This window comes from Oratosquilla oratoria, unplaced genomic scaffold (assembly GCF_046742065.1).
Source record: "Oratosquilla oratoria isolate Oo_2021 unplaced genomic scaffold, ASM4674206v1 SCAFFOLD57, whole genome shotgun sequence".
Lineage (NCBI taxonomy): Eukaryota > Metazoa > Arthropoda > Malacostraca > Stomatopoda > Squillidae > Oratosquilla > Oratosquilla oratoria.
The window spans coordinates 17254-44415 of NW_027467721.1; the positions used below are offsets into that span (position 1 = coordinate 17254).

Here is a 27162-nt window from a genome sequence, read left to right on the forward strand (position 1 = left end):
TATTTTATGATGCGAGTATTATTACGACACGTCGTACGGCTGGCATTGGCTGCTGCCCGCGAGATTTAAGTCCCGGAGTGAAGTGGTTAACCACTTCACTTCGGGCCAAAATCTCACGGGCAGCATTAGCTGCCAGACGTACGATATTGCGTAATAATACTCGCATCATAAAAAATAGTCACCGCTTATATTGATCGTTCTTTCTTTCACCCGTGAATTTTGATAACCATAGAAAATGTGATGAAGACAGTTTAGAGAGTATGTCATTACGCAGGGGCAACTACAATAAATATAATCAAGACGCCAATATGGCAGCCTCGCGTATCCACTTGCTCCTCATGCTGCCTACGTAGGCGGCACCGTATGGAAGAGGTTAAAAAACTTTTTATCATGGGGAAAGAATTACCTTGGATTTGGTTGACAGTCGTTCTGACCTCCTACACCAATCAGTATTGCTATCCAGCCCTGAAGTGTCCAACTCATCAATAGTCCGGCTAAGTTCATGTGCCAATTTATGGCTCATTAGTATTGATTTCTTCCTTCCCTGAGCTTTCAATTTAGCTTTATTTTTATCAATCTGTTAGAAAAAGTAGTAGATTAGCAATAAAGATACATACCATGTGATCACTAAAATTCAACTGAATGGAAAAGGAGAATGAATTACCCTTACACTGTGTAATTTTTTCCCTTAGCAGAATAGAATTATTTTGTGGCAGCTAGAAAAATATATAAGGCTATTCAAGATAGGATTCAATTCTTAATGAGTTCGAGGGTCTTCTAAATACTCATAAAGTCCCTTGGCAGTTGCCTGAAATAGTGTACACGAAGATAACTATCTTTGACTGGTTAGCAAGTGGTTTTTCATAAAAGCTGAACAAGAATGGGAGGAAAGAAAGCCGATCATGATTTCCACAGCCTTTGTAAGCACAAAAAGGTTAACTAGGAGCTGTGGGTCTCCTGCAAGAGACCTGATGCAACAGATTGATTGATTGATTGACTGAGTGAAAAGAAGAATTCATACCTATTTAAATTCAGACGGTAAGTACTTACCTTATCTTTCAGCTTTTCTAACTCTGACTTCTCAGTTTTGAGTTTCTTCGACTTATTTGATGATTTAGTTCGTACAGACATTGAACTTGAACACACAGACTTCTGCTTCTTATGTAGTACAAGGACATCCCTGCAAAAGATTTTCCAAAATGAATGAGAAAAAAGAAGAAGAAAAAAAAATATATATATATATATATATATATATATATATATATACATATATATATATATATATATATATATATGGTGATACTTTGAGATATGATTACCCTAACATCCAAAAAACTTGAGATATGTAATTTTTTTTTCAATTTACACCCTAACATATGACGAAGATTTTGAGATATGATGTGGTGATGTGTGATAGTTTAAAACGCCAGCAGTAGGTGGCAGACTGTTCGCTCGGCTCCCGACAATTCCCAATGCTTCAGTTCATGTGTTGTCTTCTCGTTTACATCTTCGCTGTTTGCTCGTCGTGTTTGTGCCTGTTTTGTGTATTATTATTTTGATTTCTGTGTATAACCATGGGTCCAAAAGGATAGTGAAGAAAAAAAAAAAAAAAAAAATCTTGATGGAGGTAAGATATGAAATAATTGCAAAACATGAGTGTGGTGTGTAGGTGAGTGATTTATCCAAAGAATATGGATGCAATGCATCAACAATATCCACAATCATTAAGCAGAAAGATGCAATAAAGAAGGTACAGCCTTCCAAAGGCATCACCATTATTTCGAAGCTTAGAACAGACCTATAAAATGAGATGGAGTGCCTACTTTTAATATGGATTAAGGAGAGGGAGTTGGCTGGTGACTCTGTTACGGAAACAATAATCTCAGAAAAGGCTATTGCTATCTTCCAAGACCTTAAACGTGATGCAGCTATGAAGGAGAGAGAATCATTAGAAGGTACTGTTGGTGAGGAATTTAAAGGTAGTTGTGGATGGTTTGAAAATTTAAAAAAACAAACTGATATTCATTCTATAATTAGGCATGGAGATCCAGTGCAGATGTTAAGGCAGCTGAAGACTTCATAAAGACTTTTGAATCTATTGTAGCTCAAGAAGGATACATACCACAGCAAGCTTTCATACATACATATACCAAGGCTTTTTCCACCTTACAAGGGAGGTAGCCAAAAAGGAAAAGGCATAAAAATCATTCCCACCCATTCCATCCCTAAAAATACTCCACTCCCCTCCACCCTCCCTCCCATCTTAGCACCTCCTGGATGATGGGTTATCCCTGCACCTTGCCCACTGCCCTGGGTCAGGGGCAGTGTCGCAAGTCACAGCACATCTACAGCAAGGCTGCTTCATTAAATCGGCGACCCCCCCCCCTCTCCATCCCCCCATGCAAAAAAGGAGAAGAAATTGGGCTGTTTTGGAAAAATGTGTCTAGGTGCACATTTATCACTGTGAAAGAAAAGAGCCTACCCGGTAACAAGCCTATGAAAGATAGGCTTACTCTTGCCCTTTGTGCTAACGCTAGCAGCCACTGTAAATTGAAGCCATTAATTGTGTACCACTCTGAAAACCCTCCGGGCCTTTAAAGCTCATAAAGTTTTGAAAGACAAATTACAAGTTATGTGGCAACCAAATAGTAAGGCATGGGTGACCCATCAGTTTTTTATAGAGTGGATGAACTTAGTTTTTGGCCCTGCTATCTGTCAAGAAATACTTAATGGCAAATGGTCTCCCACTCAAGTGTCTCCTTCTCTTGGGTAATGCTGCTGGTCATCCTCCAGGCCTTGAGGATGACATCTTAGATGAATTCAAATTCATAAACATTGTGTATTTGCCCGCAAATATGTCTATCCTCCAGCCCATGGACCAACACGTCATCTCTAATTTTAAGAAATTGCTCACAAAGGATATTTTTTGTGGGCCTTTATGAATTTGGAAAAGGTTTATGACAGGGTAGACAGGAAAGCACTGTGGGAGGTTTTGCAGATATATTGAATTGGGGGAAAGCTGAAGGGCAGTCAAGATTTTTCACATGAGTAGTAGAGCCTCTGTTAGAAGGGGAAATGGAGAGAGTGAGAGGTTTGAGGTAAAGGTAGGACTGTGTTATGTTGCCATAGCTGTTCAATGTGTGCATGGATGGGATGGTGCAGGAGGTAAATGCAAGAGTAATAGGCAGGGGACTGGAGATGGTTAAAGAAAATGGAGAAAAATGAGGTGAGCCAAATGTTGTTTACTGACAATACTGTACTTGTGGCAGGGTCAGAGGAAGCATTAAGGGAGTTTATGAAGGAAAGGATGCAGTGGAGGTGGAGGTAGAATGTAGACAGAGAGAAGCGAATAAATGCCTTGGTGGATTAAAAAATGCAATGAGGAATAGACACTTGGGAATGGATGCTAAGAGGAGATTGTATTTACCTAGTTGTATTTGGCGGGAAGGTGAGCTACGCTCATGGTGTCCCGCCTTTGTATCTCGCAGTGTCTAGTTTGCTTTTAAACTCATGAATGGTTTTTGTGCTTACTATTTCCTTGTCCAGTTTGTTCCAAGTGTCTACCACTCTATGTGGAAAACTGTTTTTCTTCAGATCTCTTCTGTAGCTATGTTTTCTTATTTTCTTTCCATGTCCTCTTGTGCTTCTCCTGTCCCAGTTTAACAAGTCCTCTCTATCAAGTATTTCTGTGCCTTTCATGATTCTGTAAATGGTCAGTAGGTCACCTCTCTCTCTTCTTTGCTCCAAAGTTGGTAAATCTAGTTTAGCCAATCTCTCCTCATATGACAAGTTTGCAAGTGCAGGTGACATTTTTGTTGCTGCTCTCTGGATTCTTTCTATTTTCTTTATATTCTTTTTGGTACTGGGTGACCACAATGTCGCTGCATATTCTAGTCTAGGCCTTATCAGTGTGACCAATATTTTTTTTTATAATTTCTTTGTCCAAATATGTAAATGCCACTTTTATTGATCTTAGCAAGTTGTAGGATTCTCCAACAATTTTGTTTATCTGTTTGTCATAGGACAAGTCGTTTGATATGATTACACCCAGATCTTTTTCGGATCCCTCCTTCTTTACCTCCTTGGTTCCAATTTTATATTGTCCTGATATTCTGTTTTTGCTTTTACCAAACTCCATTATGCTACACTTCTTAATATTGAAGCCCACCTCCCATTTCTGACTCCAGTTCCATACTTTATTCAGGTCTTCCTGCAGATTCACAATCCTTATCAGTTTTTACTTTCATTAACATTTTGGCATCATCAGCAAAGAAGCTCATGTAACATTTCACACCCTCATCCATGTCATTCACATAAATAGCAAACATTATTGGAGCTAGTGCAGATCCTTGCGGTACTCCACTGATCACCTCTTTCCAATCTGAATATTATTCTCTGAGCACTACTCTCATCTTTCTACCAATCATGAAGTCCTCCATCCATTTTAGTAGGTTCCCTTGTATCCCTCCTATATGTTCGAGTTTCTTTAATAACTTTTTGTGTGGTACTTTGTCAAAAGCTTTTTGTAAGTTCAGGAAGGCACAGTCAGCCCATCCATTCCTTTCTTGCACTATGTCTATTAGTGCCCTTGCTGTGGATGTGCTGTGTCTTATGACACTGCTTCTGACCCAGGGCAGTGGACAAGGTGCAGGGATGACCCGTCATCCAGGAGGTGCTAAGATAAGAGGGAGGGTGGAGGGGTGTGGAATGTTTTCAGGGATGGAATGGGTGGGAATGAATTTATGCCTTTTCCTTTTTGGCTACCTCCCTTGTAAGGGGGAAAAAGCCTTGGTATATGTATGTATGTCTATTAATCTTGAGTAGAAACATATTAAGTTTGTGGTACATGATCTTCCTTGTCTGAACCCAAATTGTCTTGGGTTTATCATATTGTTGTCTTCCAGGTGTTTTACCCATCTATTCTTGATGATTTTCTCACAAATTTTGGCTATAGTGCTTGTTAGTGAGACTGGCCTATAGTTAGTTGGTTCTTCCTTGTTTCCTCCTTTATATATTGGTACAATGTTAGCATTTTTCCAGTCTTTTGGTATTTTTCCTTCTTTGAGTGAGCAATTTATTATGTTATGTATTTTGTCCATTAGTTCTTCTTTGCATTCTTTTAGAATCCAATTTGCAATTCCATCCGGGCCATGTGATTTCCTGACGTCAAGGTTTGATAGGTGTTCTAATATTTCTTTTTGTGCTATTATGTCGCTCATGGGGGAGATCGCCTTTCATTACCTTCATTCCAATATTGTGTTTTCTCTCTAGTGAAGACAGAATTAAAGTGATTTTTCATGATTTCGGCCATTTCTAAATCTTCTGTGTATTCTATATTTCCTTGGCGTAGTTTCACCATTTCTTGCTTGTTTTTAAGTTTACCATTCATGTATCGATAGAATAGTTTGGGTTGCTCTTTGCATTTATCTATAATATCCTTTTCATGGTTCCTTTTTTCCTCTCTTCTCACTTTAACATACTCAATTCTATAGTTTATATAGACTTGCCATTTTCCAGGTTTTTTTTTATCTTTTCTCCACCTTTTCCAAGCTCTGTCCCTTCTGCCTTTTGCCTCACTGCATCTTTTGTTGAACCAGCATTTAATGTAAACTCTCTCTCGCTTCTGCCTTGGTACGTGCTTATTTACCCCTTCATTGTAATTATCCATCAAGACATTCCATTTCTCTTCCATTTTTGTCTCTTCCATGTAAAATTTTTCCCAGTGTGCATTCTGGAAGAATCTCTTTAGTTTTGCAAAGTCCGTTTTGTTGTACATCAATCTTCCTTTCCTATGCTTTTCATTTCTCTCCATGTATATTTCTTCCTTTAGTTCAGTTTCATTGAGTATATGGTCACTCTTTCCAATTGGTCATATACATATACCAAGGCTTTTTTCCCCTTACAAGGGAGGTAGCCAAAAAGGAAAGGCATAAAATCATTCCCACCCATTCCATCCCTGAAAACACTCCACACCCCTCCATCCTCCCTCTCATCTTAGCACCTCCTGGATGACAGGTCATCCCTGCACATTGTCCACTGCCCTGGGTCAGAAGCAGTGTCGCAAGATACAGCACATCCACAGCAAGGCCGCTTCATTAAATCGGTGACCCACCCCTATCCGTCCCCCCATGCATAAAGGAGAAGATGGGGAGAAATCCCTTTGGGCAGCGTCAAAATTTGCTCACACATACTACCTCACCCCCCATCCCCCCACCCATTCCACATCATGCATCACAGCATCATCCATATACAACCATTCTCCATTCACCCCTGTCTTCTGTCCTCTCCCGTCCTTCCTCAACAGACATTCCCCTCTTCCCCAAAGCCCCCTTCACCCCATCCATCCATCTCATCCTAGGACGTCCCTTCATGTTCACTACCTCCACATCTGCCTTCCATACCTCTTTTACTAGTCTTTTTTCACCCATTCTTTCCATATGTCCAAACCATCCTAATACTCTTTCATCAACCCTACCTCCCAACCCCCTTTCCACCCCCGTTCTCCTCTTCACCTCCTTATTTCTCACTCTAATAAGCCTAGTAACTCCCATCATACTTCTCAGACACCTCATCTCAAACACATTCAGACTCCTTCTCTCTTCCTCTCTCATGTTCCATGTTTCTGCCCCATACAGTGCTGTTGGCACAATCACTCCTTCATATAGTCTCCTCTTAGCAGCATCCATTCCCAAATGTCTATTCCTCATTACACTTTTTAATCCACCAAGGCATTTACTCGCTTCTCTCAATCTACATTCTACTTCCACCTTCACTCCACCTTTTCCTGCCACATTTGCACCCAAGTATCTAAAACTATCCACTTCCTCCAGTTGCTCTCCCTTAACCTCTTCACTCCGGGGCACATTGCACGTCTGACAGCATTAGCTGCCCGACGTGCGATGCTGCATCATAATAATCGCATTATAAAAAATAAAGTTAGTGCTCAATCGTTTGTTCTCTTTCACCCGTGTATTTTGATAACCATAGAAAATTGATGAAGCCAGTTTAGAGACAATCGAAATTATGTAGGTACGACTACAATAAATATAATCAAGAATGGCGACGTCGGCAACATCGAGTACCCACTTGCTACTCATGCCGCCTACGTAGGCGTCACCGTATGGAAGTGGTTAATGCTCACTTCCAGTCTGGTGCCACTTTCACCCCTTGTACATCTCATCACCTTACTTTTACCCACATTTATCTTCAGCTTTCTTCTATCACATACTCTCCTAAACTCTGTCACCAACTCCCTCAATCCCTCCTCCGATCCTGCCACTAGCACAGTGTCGTCAGCAAACAACAGCTGGCTCACCTCCCACTTTTCTCCATTTTCTTTAACCATCTCCAATCCCTGACCCACTACCCTTGCATTTACCTCTCCCACTACCCCATCCATGTATAAGTTGAACAGCCAGGGCGACATAACGCATCCTTGACGAAGTCCCACCTTTACCTCAAACCACTCACTCTCTCCATTTCTAATCCTGACACAAGCTCTACTACTCTCATAAAAACTCTTGACAGCTCCTAGAAGCTTTCCTCCTATCCCATATATCTGCAAAACCTCCCACAGTGCCTTTCTGTCTACCCTGTCATAAGCCTTTTCCAGGTCCATAAAGGCCCAAAAAACATCCTTCCCCTTTCCTATAGCTTTCTCACATATCTGTCTTATCACAAATATCTGATCTACACAACCTCTACCCGTCCTAAATCCACACTGTTCCTCACCAATTACTCCCTCTGTTCCTCTCCTAATCCTCTCAATCAAGATCCTCTCATAAGCCTTCCCAACTACACTTAACAAGCTAATCCCTCTGAAACTACTACATTCACACTTGTCCCCTTTTCCCTTGTATAGTGGAACCATACAGGCACTCCTCCAGTCCTCTGGCACTCTACCCTCTCTCCAGCAAACATTAAATAACCTCACCAACCAGTCCACCATCACTGTACCTCCTTTTTTAACCACTTCACTCCGGACTTAAATCTCGCAGGCAGCAGCCAATGCCAGCCGTACGACGTGTTGTAATAATACTCGCATCATAAAATATAGTCACCGCTTATATCGATCGTTCTCTCTTTCACCTGCGAATTTTGAAAACCACAGAGAATGGGATTCAGGGCACATTTGAGAGAAGGGGCGACTACAATAAATATAATCAAGACACCGATATGGCAGCATCACGAATCCACTTGCTCCTCATGACGCCTACGTAGGCGGCACCATATGGAAGGGGTTAAGACATTCTGCATGGCATCCATCCAGACCAGGTGCCTTATCTGCTTTCATCATCTTAACAACTGCCTTCACTTCATCCTTCCTTATTTCTCCTCCATTTTCCTCACTCATCACTCATTTTCTTAGCATTTCCCACTGCAGCTATCTTTCCCTCCCTATCCTCCTTCACATTTAGCAACTCCCTAAATATTCTGCCCATCTTCCCCTTACTGCCTTCTCTCCATTATCATCTCTCCATTTGCACCTTTTACCTTTTCTTCTCTACTTGATTCGCCTCCTCTTCCTCTCTTAATTTCTTTCCAAAACATCTTTTTATTACTTTCAAAATTTTCTGTCATACTCTTACCCCACTTCACATCTGCTCTCCTCTTTGCCTCCTTTACCTTTTGCTTTACTTCTCTTTTCTTTGTACCTCTCATATGACTCCCTCGTCCTATTTGGTAATCAATCTGTGAAAGCTCGCTTCTTCTCTTCTACAACCTTCTTTGTTTCCTCATCCCACCATTCACTACCCTTTCTTCTATTTCCTCCTGTCCTTCTTGTTCCACACACCATCTTTGCACACTTTGTGACTCCCTCCTTGAACCATCCCCATTCCTCCTCTACAACTAGCTCTACTCTATCCTTCACTCCCTCCCACTCCTCCTTCAGCTTCTTCTTGTACTCCTTCTCCTTTCTTTTCATTTAAAGAGTTCACTCTAAGCACCTCCCTACCTTTTGTCCCTTTCCTCTTCCTCCATCTATCCTCCACTCTCAACTTACCTTCCACCAAAAAATGATCTGATATTCCCCCACCCTCTCCCCTTAGCTCATGTACATCCTTAATTCTTCCTATCATAATCCTATTTACCACTACATAGTCCATTAACCACTTCCATACGGTGACGCGTACGTAGGCGGCATGAGGAGCAAGTGGGTACGCGATGATGCCGACATTGGCATCTTGATTATATTTATTGTAGTCGTATCTACGTAACCTCCATTCTCTCTAAACTGGCTTCATCATATTTTCTATGGTTATCAAAATTCATGGGTGAAAGAGAATGAACAATTGAGCACTGACTTTATCTTTTATCATGCGATTATTATGACACAACATCGCACGTCGGGCAGCTAATGCTGCCAGACGTGCGATGTGCCCCGGAGTGAAGAGGTTAACGCTCTATCTACCACCCTTCCATACACCACCCTCTCCCATGTGTACTTTTGCTTGACTTTCTTCCAAAACACTCTATTTGCTATCATCAACTCTCTTTCTAGACACATTTCCACCATCAACTCTCCACTACAATTCTTTCCTGGAACTCCACATTTCCCAACCACTCCATCAATTGGATCATTTCCTACCCTAGCATTAAGGTCTTCCAGTACTATTACATTGATATTCCTCTCTAAACCCTTTATGCACTCATTTGAATCTATCCAAAAGGCCTCCCTTTCTTCTATGCTCTTCTCACTGCCAGGCCAGGCCCATATGCACTTACAAAGACCCACATCTCCTTTTCCAGTTTCACCTTCATCCACATTATCCTTGAGGAAACCTCCTTCCACTCCACTACACTTTTACCTATCTCTTCACTTACTAGTATAGCCACCCCTTCCCTCCCTCGCCCTCTCTTCACTCCTGATAACCTCCCAATTACACTCCAAAACTTACACTCACCCTTCCCTTTCAACTTAGTTTCACTCAAAGCCAACACATCCATCTTTCTTCTCACAAACATACTACCTATCTCTTCCCTTTTACTCTCATCTGTACCACATCCACGCACATTAAAAGACCCAAACCTTAGGGTGCTGGTCAGAAAACTCCCAGACCCTCTTATGCCTTTGCTTTTTCTTTTAGGAATGTCCCATGTGGGGCTACAAGGAGAAGGATGCTTAGTCCCAATCCCCGTCCCTTTCTTCTCGCCTCTTACGATCCATGTGAAATTACTTGGTGGCAGTATTCTTTTCCCCCACCACAGGGAAGGTGTCTTGTACTGGATTTTATCCACAATTTCAGGTTCTTTTGTAAAAATTAAATCTAGTTTCAATGGCTTTTCATTGTTTCTGTATCAGGTGTTTTCACTGACCCACTGTGATATTGTGTATTCCATGGTCATATCTAGTAGTACATTACCCCACAAGTCGTCCCCTCCTTGCACTGTCATGTTTTCCCAACAAATTTCTTTGCAATTGAAGTCCCCCATAATTACCAGATTACCCCTTCCCATTAGTATCTCATTTAATGATTGCCTTGTATCCTCTAACATTTTTGTGTGCTCGTTCTCTTTCCAAGTGTTCGTTTTTGGGGGCACATAAGTCACCACAAACTTTTTACTTTCATATTCTTGTCTTTGACTTTTATCATGATTAGTACTACATTACCTTTGCCCTCCACTATTTTTGTCACATTCAAGTTTTCCTTGGCCAAGAACATGATTCCTCCTCCCTGTTTTTAATCCAGTAATTGTATAGTCCATTTCCAACATCGATGGATGGTATTTCGCCCCTAAGTTTAGTCTCCACAATTCCCATTATGTCTGGCTTTTCTTCTAGAAGGTAATCATTAAGTTCGTTCAGTCCTGAAATTAATTAGTCGATGTTGGTATAGCCCACTTTCAATTTTCTTCTCTCTCCATTTTTTTTTTTTTTTTTGTCTTTGGTTCGCCCATTCTGATGTACCATTTCCTCACTCTCATGTCGATTATTCTCCAATGGAATTCCTTGCTTTCTGTCTCTGTTCTTTTCATGTTTTTTTTTCCTTTGCTTCATCTCTTAGTGTGAGAATCAACACCGTGTGAGATCGAAACCTTTATTGGTACGATGTTTCGCTTGTTACAGCTTTTTCAAGTACAGACATATGGCAAACACTCTGAGTACATATAGGCCGACGGGGAAGGAGCTGGGAGAGGTTATCAGGAAGGGGTGGGTGGTAGGTGGAGGGGCGGAGGGTGTGTGTGTGAGAAGGGGATGGGTGGGACTTGGTGGAGATAAAGGAGGACATTTCAGACAGTTTGTTGAAGTGGACTAAGGGGGACATTTCATACATTTGTATAATGCGGGTAACAGATGGATGATAGGAGGGGTGATTTTGAACATGCCTCTGTTCTGCTCAATGGTTTTGAAGCTTTGAATGGCACCAAGTCCCACCCGTCCCCTTCTCACACACACACCCCTCTGCCCCTCCACCTACCACCCACCCTTCCCTGATAACCTCTTCCAGTTCCTTCCCCGTCGTCCTATATGTACTCAGAGTGTTTGCCATATCTCTGTACTTGGAAAAAGCTGTAACAAGCGAAACGTCGTACCAATAAAGGTTTCAATCTCACATGGTGTTGATTCTCACAGTCTTATCGGCTTTTGCCATTGTGTTTCAACATCTCTTAGTGTCTTTTCTTTTTCTAATTCCTCAGTACTCATTTCCCTTTTTATCCATATCTTATTGTATTTTTCACTCCTTGCCAAGTTACCTACTTTTTCAAATATGTCTTCTACTACCATTTGTGATCTTAGTTTTATCTTTAGGGGGTCGATTTCTATCCTTAGAATAACAACCGATCCTATATGTTTCTTCAAAGTCTTTACCTGCATCCGCTCCCTCATGAACTTCTTTTAAGATTTCTATTGCCGTCTCTTTTTCTTCTTTTTCTCTCACGAATCTCATCAAACCATGTTTTTCTTTTAGCCCATATACCACAATACATTTTTTCCTATCCACTGTGTCTCTGACTCAATTTGCTCTTTCATTAATTACTTGGATAATTGTGTCTTTTGTATTATCCTGCACTTGTTGTTGGGTTATTTCTTTTAAAACAATTTCTTTATTTTCAATGTTTTCCTTCCATTTCTTAATCTTTTGGATACTTTCCTCACCTGAGTTCTCTTTGATTTTTTCAGTTATTTCCTGTGTTTTGTTATTTACCTCTGTTTTTAAGTTTTCGCTATTAGTAGTATCATTAATTCTCTTCTTTTCATTATCACTCTTCAGGTCTCTTATTTCCTTTTTCAATCCCTTAATGTCGTTTCTCAGGTCCAAGTTAGTTCTCCTCAGGTCGGAGATGTCAACGTTTGCTTGCGCTAGGTAGTCCATTAATCCAACAATTTCATTCTCCCACCGTATCCTATTCTTGCTCATTTCCCTCTCTATCTCTAAGATAAGACTTACGACTCCTGCTTTCATACTTATTAAATCCAGAAAAAGCATCTTTGTGATGCTCCCGAGTCGTGGTCGGCGTGATGAAATGTTTGTTTACATCGGGGTTCGTCATGTCGTTACCAGGTGGCTCTGCTTCGCAGTTTCCTTTCGAGTCGGATTTTTTGTTATTTTCCTTCATTTTTGCGAATTATTCCTTAATACAATTAACTAACACTGTGGAGATATCATTACGGACACTCACGATTTCTCCCCTCCCCTACAATACAAACCAGGTTTCCTTTTTAATGTGTTTGAGATGAGGTGTCTGAGAAGTATGATGGGGGTTACTAGGCTGGATAGAGTGAGAAATGAGGAGGTGAGGAGGAGAACAGGGATGGTAAGGGAGTTGGGAGATAGGGTGGATGAAAGAGTATTGGGATGGTTTGGACACATGGAAAGAATGAGTGAAGAAAGACTAGTAAAAGAGGTATGGTAAGCAGAGAGTGAACATGAGGGGGCGACCTAGGATGAGATGGATGGATGGGGTGAAAGGGGCTTTGGGGAGGAGGGGAATGTCTGTTGAGGGAGGACGGGAGAGGACAGAAGACAGGGGTGAATGGAAAATGGTTGTATATGGATGATGTTGTGATGCATGAGGTGGAATGGGTGGGGGGAAGGGGGGTGAGGTAGTATGAGTGAGAAAAATTTGACACAGCTCGAAGGGATTTCTCCCAGTCTTCTCCTTTTCTACATGAGGGGACAGAGAGGGGGGTCGCCGATTTAATGAAGCGGCCTTGCTGTGGATGTGCTGTGTCTTGCAACACTGCTTCTGACCCAGGGCAGTGGACAAGATGCAGGGATAACCCGTCATCCAGGAGGTGTCAAGATAAGGGGGGGGGTAAAGGGTGGAGGAGAGTGGAGTGTATTAGGGATGGAATGGGTGGGAATAGTTTTTATGCCTTTGGTTTTTGGCTACCTCCCTTGTAAGGGGGAAAAGCCTATGGTATATATATATGTATGTATGTATGAAGGAAATTGGGAAGATATGAGACAGGATAAAACTTAAGGTAAATATGGGTAAAAGCAAGGTGATGATGATGTCCATGGGTAGAGGATGGCAGTGAGTTGGAAGCAGGTCTAAAAGGAGAGAGGCTGGAAAAAGTGGATAGCATATGGTGGGAAAGGGAGGAGTGGAAGTGGAGGTAAATTGTAGATTGAGAGAAGCAAGTCAATGTCTTGGGGGATGAAAAAGTGTCACAAGAAATAGGCGACTGGAAATGGATGCAAAGAGGAGATTGCATGAAGGAGTAATTGTATGAGACAGCAACTTGGAATTCAGAAGAAGCAGAGAAGAAAAGTTCAAATGTGTTTGAGATGAAATGTGTGAGATGTATGATTGGGGTTACTAGGGTGGACAGAGTGAGAACAATGAGGTGAGGAGGAGAGTGGGAGTGGAAAAGAAGATGGCAGATAAGGCTGAAGAAAGAGTACAGTATCGGGATGGTTTGGACACATGGAAAGAATGAGTGATGAAAGATTAGTAAAAGAGGTGTGGAAGGCAGAGGTGGAAGGAGTGAACATGAGGGGATGACTGGGGGGTGAAGGTTGTGATAAGCAAGGAAGGGAGAAGGTAGGAGATAGGAATGAGTGGAGAGTGATTGTGTATAGATGATATTGTGATGCAAGGAAGGAAGGGGGTGGGGGATGTGGGGGGAAGGTAGGGAGTGGTTACGTGTAAATGACATTTTGATGCAGCCCAAAGGGATTTCTCCTCGTCTTCTCTTTTTTTCTGCTTGAGGGGAATGGAGGAGGGGGAGTCACTGATTAAGTGAAGCGGCCTTGCTGTGGATGTGCTGTGTCTTGCTACATTGCTTCTGATCCAGGGCAGTGGGCGGGATACAAGGATGACCCATCATCCATGAATGAGGAGCTAAAATGAGAGGGAAGAAAGGGTGGTGGAGGGGAGTGGATTGGGTGGGAGTGGGTACGTGCCTTTGACTTGGCTACCTCCCTTGTCAGGGAGAAAAAGGCTTTTGTATATAGATATACCAAACCCTCTTCCCTCCTTACAGGGGTTATGACTGAGTCAAAGCGCACACCCAATCAATTGATCACTCTGTTGCTCTTGGTCTCCCTTGCAATGGATACAGGATAACCAGTAACACCTTCTGGCAGGTCCACAAGTCACTCAGGGAAGATATATTGTGTTGTTGTCTAAGGACTGTTAGTGTGGTGTTCTGTGCCCTCTGTGTGGTGGTTGTATCTGGGGCAGTTTCAAACTGTAGCCATACAACCACTTCATACATATTAAAACTCAATGAACACCACTCCCATCTCAACACCTTGTGGATAAAGTATCATTCCTGTCCCCTCACTATAGTAATATTGTCAAAGACAATGCAGTGAGGCATGTCACTTCTGCAGCAGGGTCTGTCAACAGAAGCTGATTTACTCCCACCCCCTGCCCAACTGCTTTCACCTCTACATCCCAACATTTGTTGACTCTCTTTTTATTCCCTCCCATCCTCCTCATCCTACATACCATCTCTGTGCACTTTACCACTGCCTTCTTGAATCATACAGTCTTCCTCTATTCCTGCTTCTCTTTTATCCTTCACTACATCCTGTCCTTTTCTCAGCTTCATCAGGTGTTCCTGCTCCTTTTCCTTCTCATTTAATTTGTTCACCTTAAGCACTTTTCTATCTTCCTTTTTTCCCCTTTCATTCTCAAAAATATTGTTATTCTTATCATAGGTATCATTATTATCATTGGGCCCTACTGTGGATGTGCTGTGGCTTGCTGCATTACTTCTGACCCCGGGCAGGGATGGCCCTTCATCCACAAGGATGATGATGATTTGGTTTAATGTCACAAACTCCCCCCTATCAGGAGGCTAGGACGGTGCCCCTAACAGGGGACTTTGTAGCGTGGAATTTAATGAACCATGCCCTTGGTTCAACTTGCCCCGAGCAGGGTTCAAATCGTCATCATCTCGACCTCCGCTGCAAGTAACGATGCCCTAACCCGCATGGCCAGCAAGCATCCACAAGGACCCAAGGGATTTTTAAAAGAGAAACAAATGAGTGTTTGATGACAGTTGAATATGTGGAGGATAGGTGCATTCCTTGATTGGCTACCTCCCCTATAAGGGGGAAGAATCCTTTTGGTATATAAATACATTGATGATTATTGTTAATATTGGCAGGGTCACTGTAATGAAGCATTGGGGCTAAACCAGTATTAGCTGTTAGACCCTGCTGTGGACATGTTGTGTCTTGTTGCATTGCTTCTGACCTTAGCAGTGGGCAGTAGACAGGGACGACCCTTCATCCACAGGAATCTAAGATAGAAGGGACAACAAATGGGAGTTGGATAGATGTGGGAAGAGTGAAAGGTGGGTATATACCTAGAATAGTCCACCCCCTTAGAAGGGGGAATGGCCTTTTGGTGTATGTATGTAAGTATTATAATGTACATATTCATATACCAAAATGTCCTCTCCCACACCCATCCAAAAAACCATTTGTTGTTTCTCTCATCTTTGCTCCTTGTGGGTGAAAGGTGACTCCTGTTGCCTGCCTACTCCTTGGGTCAGAGGCAAAGTATCAGGACACGGCACCTCCACACCAGGACCTTGAGAGTCAAAGCTGGTTCACCCCATCACTTTATGACATTGCAACTCCTTCCCCACACCCACTTAGAAATTACATAGCAAAGAAGAAATCCCTTCAGGCCACTTCATTTCCTCGTCCATTCAAGAACACTCTCCATTCACACTTACAGGAAAAATTTTGACTTCTTGTTACCTTTTTGATGGACAGAGACCCGCACTGGGAGAACAAGTTTGATTTGTTTTGCACTGCCGGGGTAGAAAAGCTACCCCCAGACGCTGAAGGTACAGAGCCCACAATTTGAACACAATATGACGAAACTTGGGTGAAGCTTTGATGCTGCAAAGGGCATTGGTCCATTCAAATAATATGTCGTTGAATGCTTCAAAACTCGTCCAGGCATTACATATGGTGGATTCTGCTTAAAGAAGAAGAATTATATGATTTTTATTTTGTAATTATAATCTCATCTGGAGGGGCAATGACTGGGTTTTGGATGGGTGGATACTTTGATGTTAACATTGGCAAGGGTACACAGGGGAAAGAGAGAATATGAGCATTAAAACTATAGCAGCAATGAAGATAATATTTATTGGCCAACATTTTGGCAAGGAGAACATGCCATTCTCAAGGCAAGAGAAATAATTATGTCACACACAATAAAAGATAAGAACTGAATCATTAAAATGCAAAGCAGAACAGTCTTTAAAACAAAACCTAAAACCTAGAGTAAGCCAATAAATCTTGTAAATTCAAAGATTGCCTACTGACTGACTTGACATAATCATTAATTTACAAATTCACCTGCCTGAGTTGCCAGACTGGGTATACAAGTAGTACCTTGTGTGCCTATAAATACAGGACAAATGAGCATCTAGGTCAGCTGACCAGGACTGATAATTCATTATTGGTTCTTTCTCATTCAGTGGTAAGAGACCATATTTTGGCTTGTGATATTCACCCATAGATGACATTTTAATACTGGAATTGTTATACAGTACATAAAAATATTAAAACTCAGAATTAAACATTGCTATGTTGGCCTGTCCTTTGTTCACTGCTTAACTTAAACTGAAAATGTGAATCTTCAAGTTTTAATCTCCATTAATGGGAGTGGAATTATGCCTTTTGATTTTGGCTACCTCCCTTGTAAGGTGAAAAAAAAACCTTGGTATATGAATGTATGTACCTTAATTTTACTTAACTCCTTAGGTTTTAGATTTTGCTTTTTGAAGTCTTTTGTTTTATGTTTTAATGAATAGTTTTTATATTTCATTGTACATCACATAATTGCTTCTCTGTTTCTAGCACCTGGAAAATGTTATCTTTTCCTTGCTGAAATATTAGTCAATAAATATGATATTTATTGCTGCTATACAGGTAGTAATCAACTTACGACTGCAATTGGTTCCAACCGACCAGTTGTAACTTGATTTGGTCGTATGTCAGACACATGTTAAATTCCCCTAGGAATAGTGGGCTCTTAAAGTCATAATTTACCCATATTTTCTTATATATACATTATATGTATATATAATATATTTATATATATATCATAATATTTAAGTCATATTTAGTACTCTGAATGCGTGTCTCTACAACATGTTTCTCCAAACATCATACCGTTTCATATTGTTAAGTTAGGCTTAAATCAAACACAGAATATTAAAGTTACTACAATTGGTTTAATATTGAAAACATAAAAATAATACAGTAATACTGAAAAATAGAATTATGTACAGATGTTGAAAAAAAGAAGAAAAAAAAAAAACATTTGTGAAAATACAAAAAGACAATTAAAAACAGACACAAACAAAACTTAGTCGCTGCTCGGATAGCTGGTGCTGGGCTGTGGATCATCCGGGTCAGCTGTTGGTGTGGTGGGAGGGGTGGCGGTTGGTGTTGTAGGGGGTGAGGTAACAGACGGTAAGGTAGCAGCAGGGGCAACAGTAGGAGTGACTGGTGGAGTTGTGTGTTTCATGAACACAGTAAGCTTCGCTTGGATTGATTGCTTTTTTTTTTTCTCATCATAAATTTCATAAAATGGATGCATCATTTATCATCCTTTCAATCTTTGTAAAGCATTCAGGGTCCATTTCTTCCAACTGTTTAAGGAATTTATTCATTGTAGTGAAGCTTCCTGACAATCCCTTAGTGGTGAATTTCTTTACTGGCAACTCTTCTTCTTCCTCTGCCTGTCTTCTCTCCTCTTCAGCCACTCATTCCTCTTTCAATTCAATGAGTTCTTCATTTGTTAGTTCACCAGACTCTTGATCTAATAATTCTTCCACATCTACTAATTTACATTCCAATGAAAGTTCTTTTGACAAATTCAATATTTTTTCATGTATCTGATCGAGTTCTTCTTCACTGTCAAATCCAGCAAAATCATACACATAACATTTGAGACTTTTTCCAAATTCCATTCATACATTTTTCAGTGACAGCCTCCCATGCAGCAGCTAGATTCCTGATGCACATAAGAACATCATATTGTTTCCAAAATTGATGCAGGCTTAGTTCTGGGTCAGCATCTATGGCAGCTACTGCTTGGGTGACAGTGATTCTCAAATAGTTTGCTTTGAATGTTGCAATCGAACCTTGGTCCATAGGTTGAAGAATTGATGTCGTATCAGGCGACAAATAAACAACTTTCACATTGGGATGAAGATCACCCAAGTGAGGTGGATGTCCAGGTGCATTATCCAACTGAAGTAAAACTTTAAAAGTAATTCCTTTTTCTAACAAATAATCACACACCTGAGTTATGAAACAATTCACAAACCAGTCTTCAAAAAGTGGTTGAGTTATCCATGCCTTACGATTTGATCAAAAGTAAACAGGCAAAATGTGCTTGTTTACATGTTTGAATGCATGTGGGTTTTCTGAATGGTAAATTAAGAACGGCTTCAATTTGAATCCTGCGATATTCCTGCTTAGCAGAAGAGTAAGCCTATCCTTGTAAGCTTTAAATCCTACCATTATTTCAGCTTCTCTATGGATATATGTGCATTCTGGCATTCACTTCCATTACAATCCTGTTTCATCTACATTAAATATTTGCTGTGGAAGATAGTCATCATCTGTAATAATTTCATCAAGCATTTCCAAACTTTTTAGCTCCCTCATCAGCACTCACTGCTTTTCCAGTCACATGAACACTACGAAGTGATAACTGCATATCACGTGCAATTGCATTCACTTTTTCCTCCTTCAAACTCTTTAATCACATTCAATTTTTGGTCCAGGTCAATGGCTTTTCTTTCCTTCTTGGCAGACTTAGGAGTGGACAAAGGTAATTTCCTCTTGGGAGCCATCTTGGGGGTATTTTGTAAAAAAACTTTTGAAAGGATACAGAGGATGTTAATGCTGTGAGAGATGAACATGTTAAACATGAATGAGACACTGAGTAAGTGAGCAGCATCACTATCGTGTGTTGAGAGATGGAGAGGCGGGCGGGAGGGTAGCCCTTGTACCTGGCATCAATGGGACCCTAAGGCATACCAGATATTAAAAAATTCTGGATACTTGAAGGGATGATAAATAAAGTCTATAATCACTTACTTTATTTACTAACCATGTCAGTTGTACACCAATAAACCATAAAAGCACCAAATCTTAACAATTAAACTGCATATATTTTGTAATGTTCCATACAGTGTAATTCTCGTACTCCCTATGAGTGCGACGATCAAACGTGGAGGTCAACAACAAACTGCCAAGTCATTATCACTCGTCTCACTGGTCGGTTGTACACTTTTCTTAGCCTGATACATCTGTCCACCTTTCATAAACCCTCTTATGTCCATCTGCTTGCAACTCTTGCCTCTTTGCAACAAAAACTTATTTTGAATTCAGTGAACAGCCATGAAATCATGCATGGTAATGTAACTACATTGTTCAGCAAACTTAACAAAAACTGCTAAACCTTTCGCTGCATCTGTCCATGACACTTTGGGCTCTGGGTCATCTTCCTCTTCCCTATCTGCTTTGTGTGGGAGTTGGAATCAATTTGTATTGATTTTATATATATGTAGATTTTCATATATTTTAATGCTTGGAAAAAAATATGCTGGATATTTGAAGTTACTGTATATATGTATTATGCAGACGGGTGATGACGGTCATAAAGTCAAACAGTCATGTCGGATAGGTTGCAAGTCGACGACTATCTGTAGTTTTAATGTTCATCTACAAGATACAGTTTCCCACAAACCAGCCTCTCTTGGAAATAAAGAAGAACTTGAAAATCTTTACATATACCAAGGCTTTTTCCCCCTTACAAGGGAGGCTGCCAAAAAGGAAAATGCATAAAATCATTCCCACCCATTCCATCCCTGAATACACTCCACACCCCTCCACCTTCCCTCTTATCTTAGCACCTCCTGGATGACGGGTCATCCCTGCACCTTGTCCATTGCCCTGGGTCAGAAGCAGTGTCGCAAGACACAGCACATCCACAACAAGGCTGCTTCATTAAATCGGCGACCCCCCCATGCATAAAAGGAGAAGATGGGGAGAAATCCCTTTGGGCTGCATCAAAATTTGCTCACACATACTACCTCACCCCCCCCCCGCCCATTCCACCTCATGCATCACAGCATCATCCATATACAACTATTCTCCATTCACCCCTGTCTTCTGTCCTCTCCCGTCCTTCCTCAACAGACATTCCCCTCTTCCCCAAAGCCCCCTTCACCCCCTCCATCCACCTCATCCTAGGACGTACCCTCATGTTCACTCCCTCCACATCTGCCTTCCATACCTCTTTTACTAGTCTTTCTTCACTCATTCTTTCCATGTGTCCAAACCATCCTAATACTCTTTCATCAACCCTATCTCCCAACTCCCTTTCCACCCCCGTTCTTCTCCTTACCTCCTCATTTCTAACTCTATCTAGCCTAGTAACCCCCATCATACTTCTCAGACACCTCATCTCAAACACATTCAAACTCCTTCTCTCTTCCTCTCTTATGTTCCATGTTTCTGCCCCATACAGTGCTGTTGGCACAATCATTCCTTCATACAGTCTCCTCTTAGCATCCATTCCCAATTGTCTATTCCTCATTACACTTTTTAATCCACCAAGGCATTTCCTCGCTTCTCTCAATCTACATTCTACCTCTACCTTCACTCCACCTTTTCCTGCCACATTTGCACCCAAGTATCTAAAACTATCCACTTCCTCCAGTCGCTCTCCCTTAATGCTCACTTCCAGTCTACTGCCACTTTCACCCCTTGTACATCTCATCACCTTACTTTTACCCACATTTATCTTCAGCTTTCTTCTATCACATACTCTCCCAAATTCTGTCACCAACTTCCTCAGTCCCTCCTCCGATCCTGCCACAAGCGCAGTGTCATCAGCAAACAACAGCTGGCTCACCTCCCACTTTTCTCCATTTTCTTTAACCATCTCCAATCCCTGACCCACTACCCTTGCATTTACTTCTCGCACTACCCCATCCATGTATAAGTTGAACAGCCAGGGCGACATAAAGCATCCTTGATGAAGTCCCACCTTTACCTCAAACCACTCACTCTCTCCATTTCTAATCCTGACACAAGCTCTACTACTCTCATAAAAACTCTTGACAGCTCCTAGTAGCTTTCCTCCTATCCCATATATCTGCATAACCTCCCACAGTGCCTTTCTGTCTACCCTATCATAAGCCTTTTCCAGATCCATAAAAGCCCAAAAAACATCCTTCCCCTTTCCTATAGCTTTCTCACATATTTGTCTTACCACAAAGATCTGATCTACACAACCTCTACCCACTTAAATCCACACTGTTCCTCACCAATTACTCCCTCTGTTCCTCTCCTAATCCTCTCAATCAAGATCCTCCCATAAGCCTTCCCAACTACACTTAACAAGCTAATCCCTCTGAAACTACTACATTCACACTTGTCCCCTTTTCCCTTGTAAAGCGGAACTATACAGGCACTCCTCCAGTCCTCTGGCACTCTACCCTCTCTCCAGCAAACATTAAATAACCTCACCAACCACTCCACCACCACTGTACCTCCTTTTTTTAGACATTCTGTATGGCATCCATCCAGACCAGGTGCCTTACCTGCTTTCATCATCTTAACAACTGCCTTCACTTCATCCTTCCTTATTTCTCCTCCATTTTCCTCACTCATCACTCTCATTTTCTTAGCATTTCCCACTGCAATTATCTTTCTCTCCCTATCCTCCTTCACATTTAGCAACTCCCTAAAATATTCTGCCCATCTTCCCCTTACTGCCTTCTTTTCCATTATCACCTCTCCATCTGCACCTTTTACCTTTTCTTCTCTACTTGATTCGCCTCCTCTTCCTCTCTTAATTTCTTTCCAAAACATCTTTTTATTACTTTCAAAATTTTCTGTCATACTCTTATCCCATTTCACATCTGCTCTCCTCTTTGCCTCCTTTAACTTCTGCTTTACTTCTCTTTTCTTTGTACCTCTCATATGACTCCCTCATCCTATTTTGTAACCAATCTGTGAAAGCTCGCTTCTTCTCTTCTACAACCTTCTTCATTTCCTCACATCACCATTCACTACCCTTCCTTCTATTTCTTCCTGTCCTTCTTGTTCCACACACCATCCTTGCGCACTTTGTGACTCCCTCCTTGAACCATCCCCAGTCCTCCTCCACACCTAGCTCTACTCTATCCTTCACTCCCTCTCCTCCTTCAACTTCTTCTTGTACTCCTTCTCTTTTTTCTTTTCATTTAAAGAGTTCACTCTAAGCACCTCCCTACCTTTTGTCCTTTTCCTCTTTCTCCATCTATCCTCCACTCTCAACTTACCTTCCACCAAAAAATTATCTGATATTCCCCCACCCTCTCCCCTTAGCACATGTACATCCTTAACTCTTCCTATCATAGTCCTATTTACCACTACATAATCCATCAATGCTTGATCTACCACCCTTCCCTCCACCACCCTCTCCCATGTGTACTTATGCTTGACTTTCTTCCAAAACACTGTATTTGCTATCATCAACTCTCTTTCTAGACACATTTCCACCATCAACTCTCCACTATGATTCTTTCCTGGAACTCCACATTTCCCAACCAATCCATCAATTGGACCATTTCCTACCCTAACATTAAGGTCTCCCAGTACTATTACATTGACATTTCTCCCTAAATCCTCTATGCACTCATTTAAATCTATCCAAAAGGCTTCCCTTTCTTCTACGCTCTTCTCACTGCCAGACCCATATGCACTTACAAAGACCCACATCTCCTTTCCCAGTTTCACCTTCATCCACATTATACTTGAGGAAACCTCCTTCCACTCCACTACACATTTACCTATCTCTTCACTTACTAGAATAGCCACCCCTTCCCTCCCTCTCCCTCTCTTCACTCCTGATAACCTCCCACTTACACTCCCAAACTTACACTCACCCTTCCCTTTCAACTTAGTTTCACTCAAAGCCAACACATCCATCTTTCTTCTCACAAACATACTACATATCTCTTCCCTTTTACTCTCATGTGTACCACATCCACGCACATTAAAAGACCCAAACCTTAGGGTGCTGGTCGGAAAACTCCCAGACCCTCTTATGCCTTTACTTTTTCATTTAGGAATGTCCCCTGTGGGGCTACATGGAGAAGGATGCCTAGTCCCACTCCCCGTTCCTTTCTTTAACATACATTATTTTCTAGTCATTGTGAGAGCAGTGGAAGAAATGGTAGTGACTATTTAAAAATCCTGCAAAAGATACATTCCTAGAGGCTACAGGGGAGAAAAAAAAAAAAAAAAAAAAAAGGAAAGGAATATATATACATATATATATGTATATATATATATATATATATATATACATATATATATGTATATATATATATATATATATATATATATATAAACATATATACAGTCGCCGCAAAAAATCTATACATTTTTTCCGCAAAAATAATCTATACACGGGATTTTATGAATAGATTTCACTTGATTTCCCGCCATAATAAAAAGTGGGTGGAGTTACTGATGACGTGGGTGTGTAGAGCATGTCTTTTTACACTGTTCGCCAACACATCACGCTTCAGTGCCCTGCCAGTGCTAGATGAGAGAGAAGTCTATGCATGCTGCTCTTTAGTGCCCTTTTGTTCACTTTTTCACTGACTTTGGTGCCCTCTAACTCTTCTTCTGGTGATCAAAATGGGTCGTTTCAAGCTTTCAATGCAAGAAAAGGCCCACACCCTAGCTCTGTTAGAGCAGGGAATGTCTGTGATACATGTTGCCGCAGACCTGCAGGTGACAAGAATGGTCATTTACAGCCTGAAGAAAGCAGCCGCCACACACCCTCCTGGTACGGTACCACCAAGAAAGCCAGGCTCTGGAGCCCCAAAGAAGACATCTACTCACACTGACAAGATCCTAAAACGAGAAGTGATGTCAGATCCATGTATAACAGCTGTTAGTCTGAAGCAAAAACATCCTGCTCTCCTTAAAAAATGTTGCTGTAAGAACGATCCAACATTGGCTGCAGAAGGACCTCAAAATGCCAGCGCGATGTGCCACCAAGAAGCCCCTGCTCACAGAGGCCATGAAGAAGAAACGGATTGATTTCTGTAAGAAATACAAGGACTGGACATCAGAGCAGTGGCAGAAGGTGATGTTCAGTGATGAAAGTACCTTCAGGCTGATCAGGGGCAGCTCCAAGATCGTTCGTCGCCCCAGTGATGTGTCCAGAATCAACCTGCGGTACACAGTTAAAACAGTGAAACACCCAGACAGTGTGATGGTGTGGGGTGCCTTTAGTGGTAACAAGGGCAGGGGTGGACTATATTTCCTCCCCAAGAATGTGACCATGAAAGGGAGCAATTATATCAATGTTTTGAGGGATTACATGCTCGAATTTTGGGACATCCATGAGTGTGATCATTTCATGCATGACGGTGTCCCTGCCAATAGGTCTAAGGAAGTGATAAAGTTCCTTAATGACAACAATATCAGTGTTATGGAGTAGCCAGGCAATTCCCCAGACTTGAACCCAATAGAAAATGCCTGGATTCTGATGAAAAACGAACTGGAGAAATCGCGACCCACCAGTATTCCAGACCTGAAGGAGGTGCTGAAGAAGATCTGGGTCACTATGGACAGTGCCTACTTCACCAAACTCGCCTCTTCAATGCCCAGAAGGATCCAGATGGTACTCAAGAACAAGGGGAACATGACAAAATACTAAATGTAACTCTTAAGTGGAAATAAAGCACATGTTAGTTGTACTTTTGAGTTTTATTGTCCAAAAGTCCTTAGTGTATAGATTTTTGTGGCGATTGTATATATATATATATATATATATATATATATATATACATATATATATATATATATATATATATATATATATATATATATAATATATATACACACACACATATATAATAAATAAAATAACATCTTACCTGGATCCGTTGTTTCACCACTGTCGGCAGACTTCTTTGTGTAAAGAAACCGAGACCTGTCTATGACTGAAGTGTCCTCCTGACTCTGAAACTCCATATAGTCATCCTTCTGAGTTCCACATTCCACACAAAGCCGTATGCCATCTCGATCTTCAAACTGGGATCCATCACACACTATGCAGTTACCATCCATACCACTACTCTGAAAAAAAAGAGGAAAAAATTTAGCAACTGAAAAATAAATATGGGACTCCTGGAACTCATTGTTACTTTTTTTTTACATCATGATCACTGATAATAATGTTGAACTAGGGTATTCTTCAGCAACATCCTTTGCAGATGACACAAGAATCACAAAGCAGATTTATTCTACGAGTGATTAACATTACTTCAAGGAAACATACATACACTGATTTTGTGGGCTCAAGGGAATAACATGGCCATGAACACTGACAAGTTTGAGCTCTTAAGGTATGAACATGGTAAGAATGACCATATCAAAGCAACAACTGAATGCCACTGTAGCATCCCAGAGAACCTACATGGGAGAGAATTTAAAATCTACTTGACCCACTATGGCAGTCCTACTAACTAACGCCTGACAACACCCGGTAGCAGCCGGTGAATTCCTATGGTGCCTGTGCGTTGTGTAAGCCTGTTTTTTCAGTTCCAATGTTTCATATCATATGAATGATTTGTCTACTAGTGAATTCACGAAAAAAAATGTTGAATTTAGCAGGAGAAATGACGCACAAAGCAGAAAAGCCTTTGCTGAATTTAGGGCCCGCACCGTGGCAGTACCGCCATCTTTGTTTATGTCCAGCCATTGGAAAATATGGAATGGCTAAATTACAGGTGGTTGGAACATTAGGTTAGGTAATAGGTTAGGTTAGGCCAACGACAGAACATAAACAAAGACGGCAGCACTGCCAGTCTGTGCGTCGTTTCTCCTGCTAAATTCAGCAATTTTTTTTTTGTGAATTCACTGGTAGACAAATCATTCATATGATATGTCCATGAACCATTGGAACTGAAAAAAAAACACACTTAGGCAATGCCTGTACACCATAGGATATGGCCAGTCGCTGCCGGGCATTAATAATTAGTGCGACCCCACGATGGTGCATAACTGCAAAGTTATTTAGGCAATCAATCACAATAACAATTATTATATTTACTACATATTTACAAGTTGAACTTTTCATAAATATCATGTATGAATCACACAACAATAAGTCATAAGTAAGAGCATATCTCTGATAATAACATGATAAATAGGTACATAAGGTCCCCCTAAAGAAACACCAAGTGTACTATGTACCAGGTAAAACGGACATTTCCACTGACCATCAGTCATCACCACATGCAAGGAATTTTCAATTTAGTTCCATAACTACCAAAGCATGAATTAATTCAATGTGAAGGCCTTATAATTTGTTAATAAATGACTAATGTTTAATAACCTCCTCCTTTCGAATTCACATTCTGCTGCGAATGAAAAAATTCAATATCCGTGACAATGAATCACTTATAGACTATTGGTGAGCTTACATTCCCGCGTTAGCTCTAATCTTGTATCGACATGTTTGTTTACAAATTTGATCAACTCTGTTTCATGAGCTCGCTCACGAATCACAAATCGGTACTTGATTGTTCATTTACTTTCTTGAATTTTAACGACATAAACCTATTCAAAACTCTGATAAATTAGAGAAACTTAATTTTCAGGCCGTTGTACCATTTTCATGTTATTAAAATAAATATAAGACCAG

At 41.0% G+C, this 27162-nt stretch overlaps 1 protein-coding gene across 3 annotated transcripts; it reads right to left on the reverse strand.

Moving 5' to 3' along the window:
• Window positions 1-377: 377 nt before the first annotated feature.
• On the reverse strand, window positions 378-26985 carry TAF1B (TATA box-binding protein-associated factor RNA polymerase I subunit B). Of its 3 annotated transcripts, none has more exons than XM_076182354.1 (5): window positions 26942-26985; window positions 25391-25592; window positions 16170-16392; window positions 1051-1180; window positions 378-577 (listed from the first exon to the last, which is right to left on the reverse strand). In XM_076182354.1, exons 2-5 carry the CDS (start codon window positions 25581-25583, stop codon window positions 389-391), a joined length of 735 nt encoding a protein of 244 aa, XP_076038469.1. In that variant the 5' UTR covers window positions 25584-25592; window positions 26942-26985; the 3' UTR covers window positions 378-388. The 3 variants fall into 3 exon arrangements, with proteins under 3 accessions (XP_076038469.1, XP_076038468.1, XP_076038467.1); XM_076182353.1 differs by having other exon boundaries at window positions 26854-26961; XM_076182352.1 differs by lacking the exon at window positions 26942-26985 and adding an exon at window positions 26738-26844.
• Window positions 26986-27162: the final 177 nt, after the last annotated feature.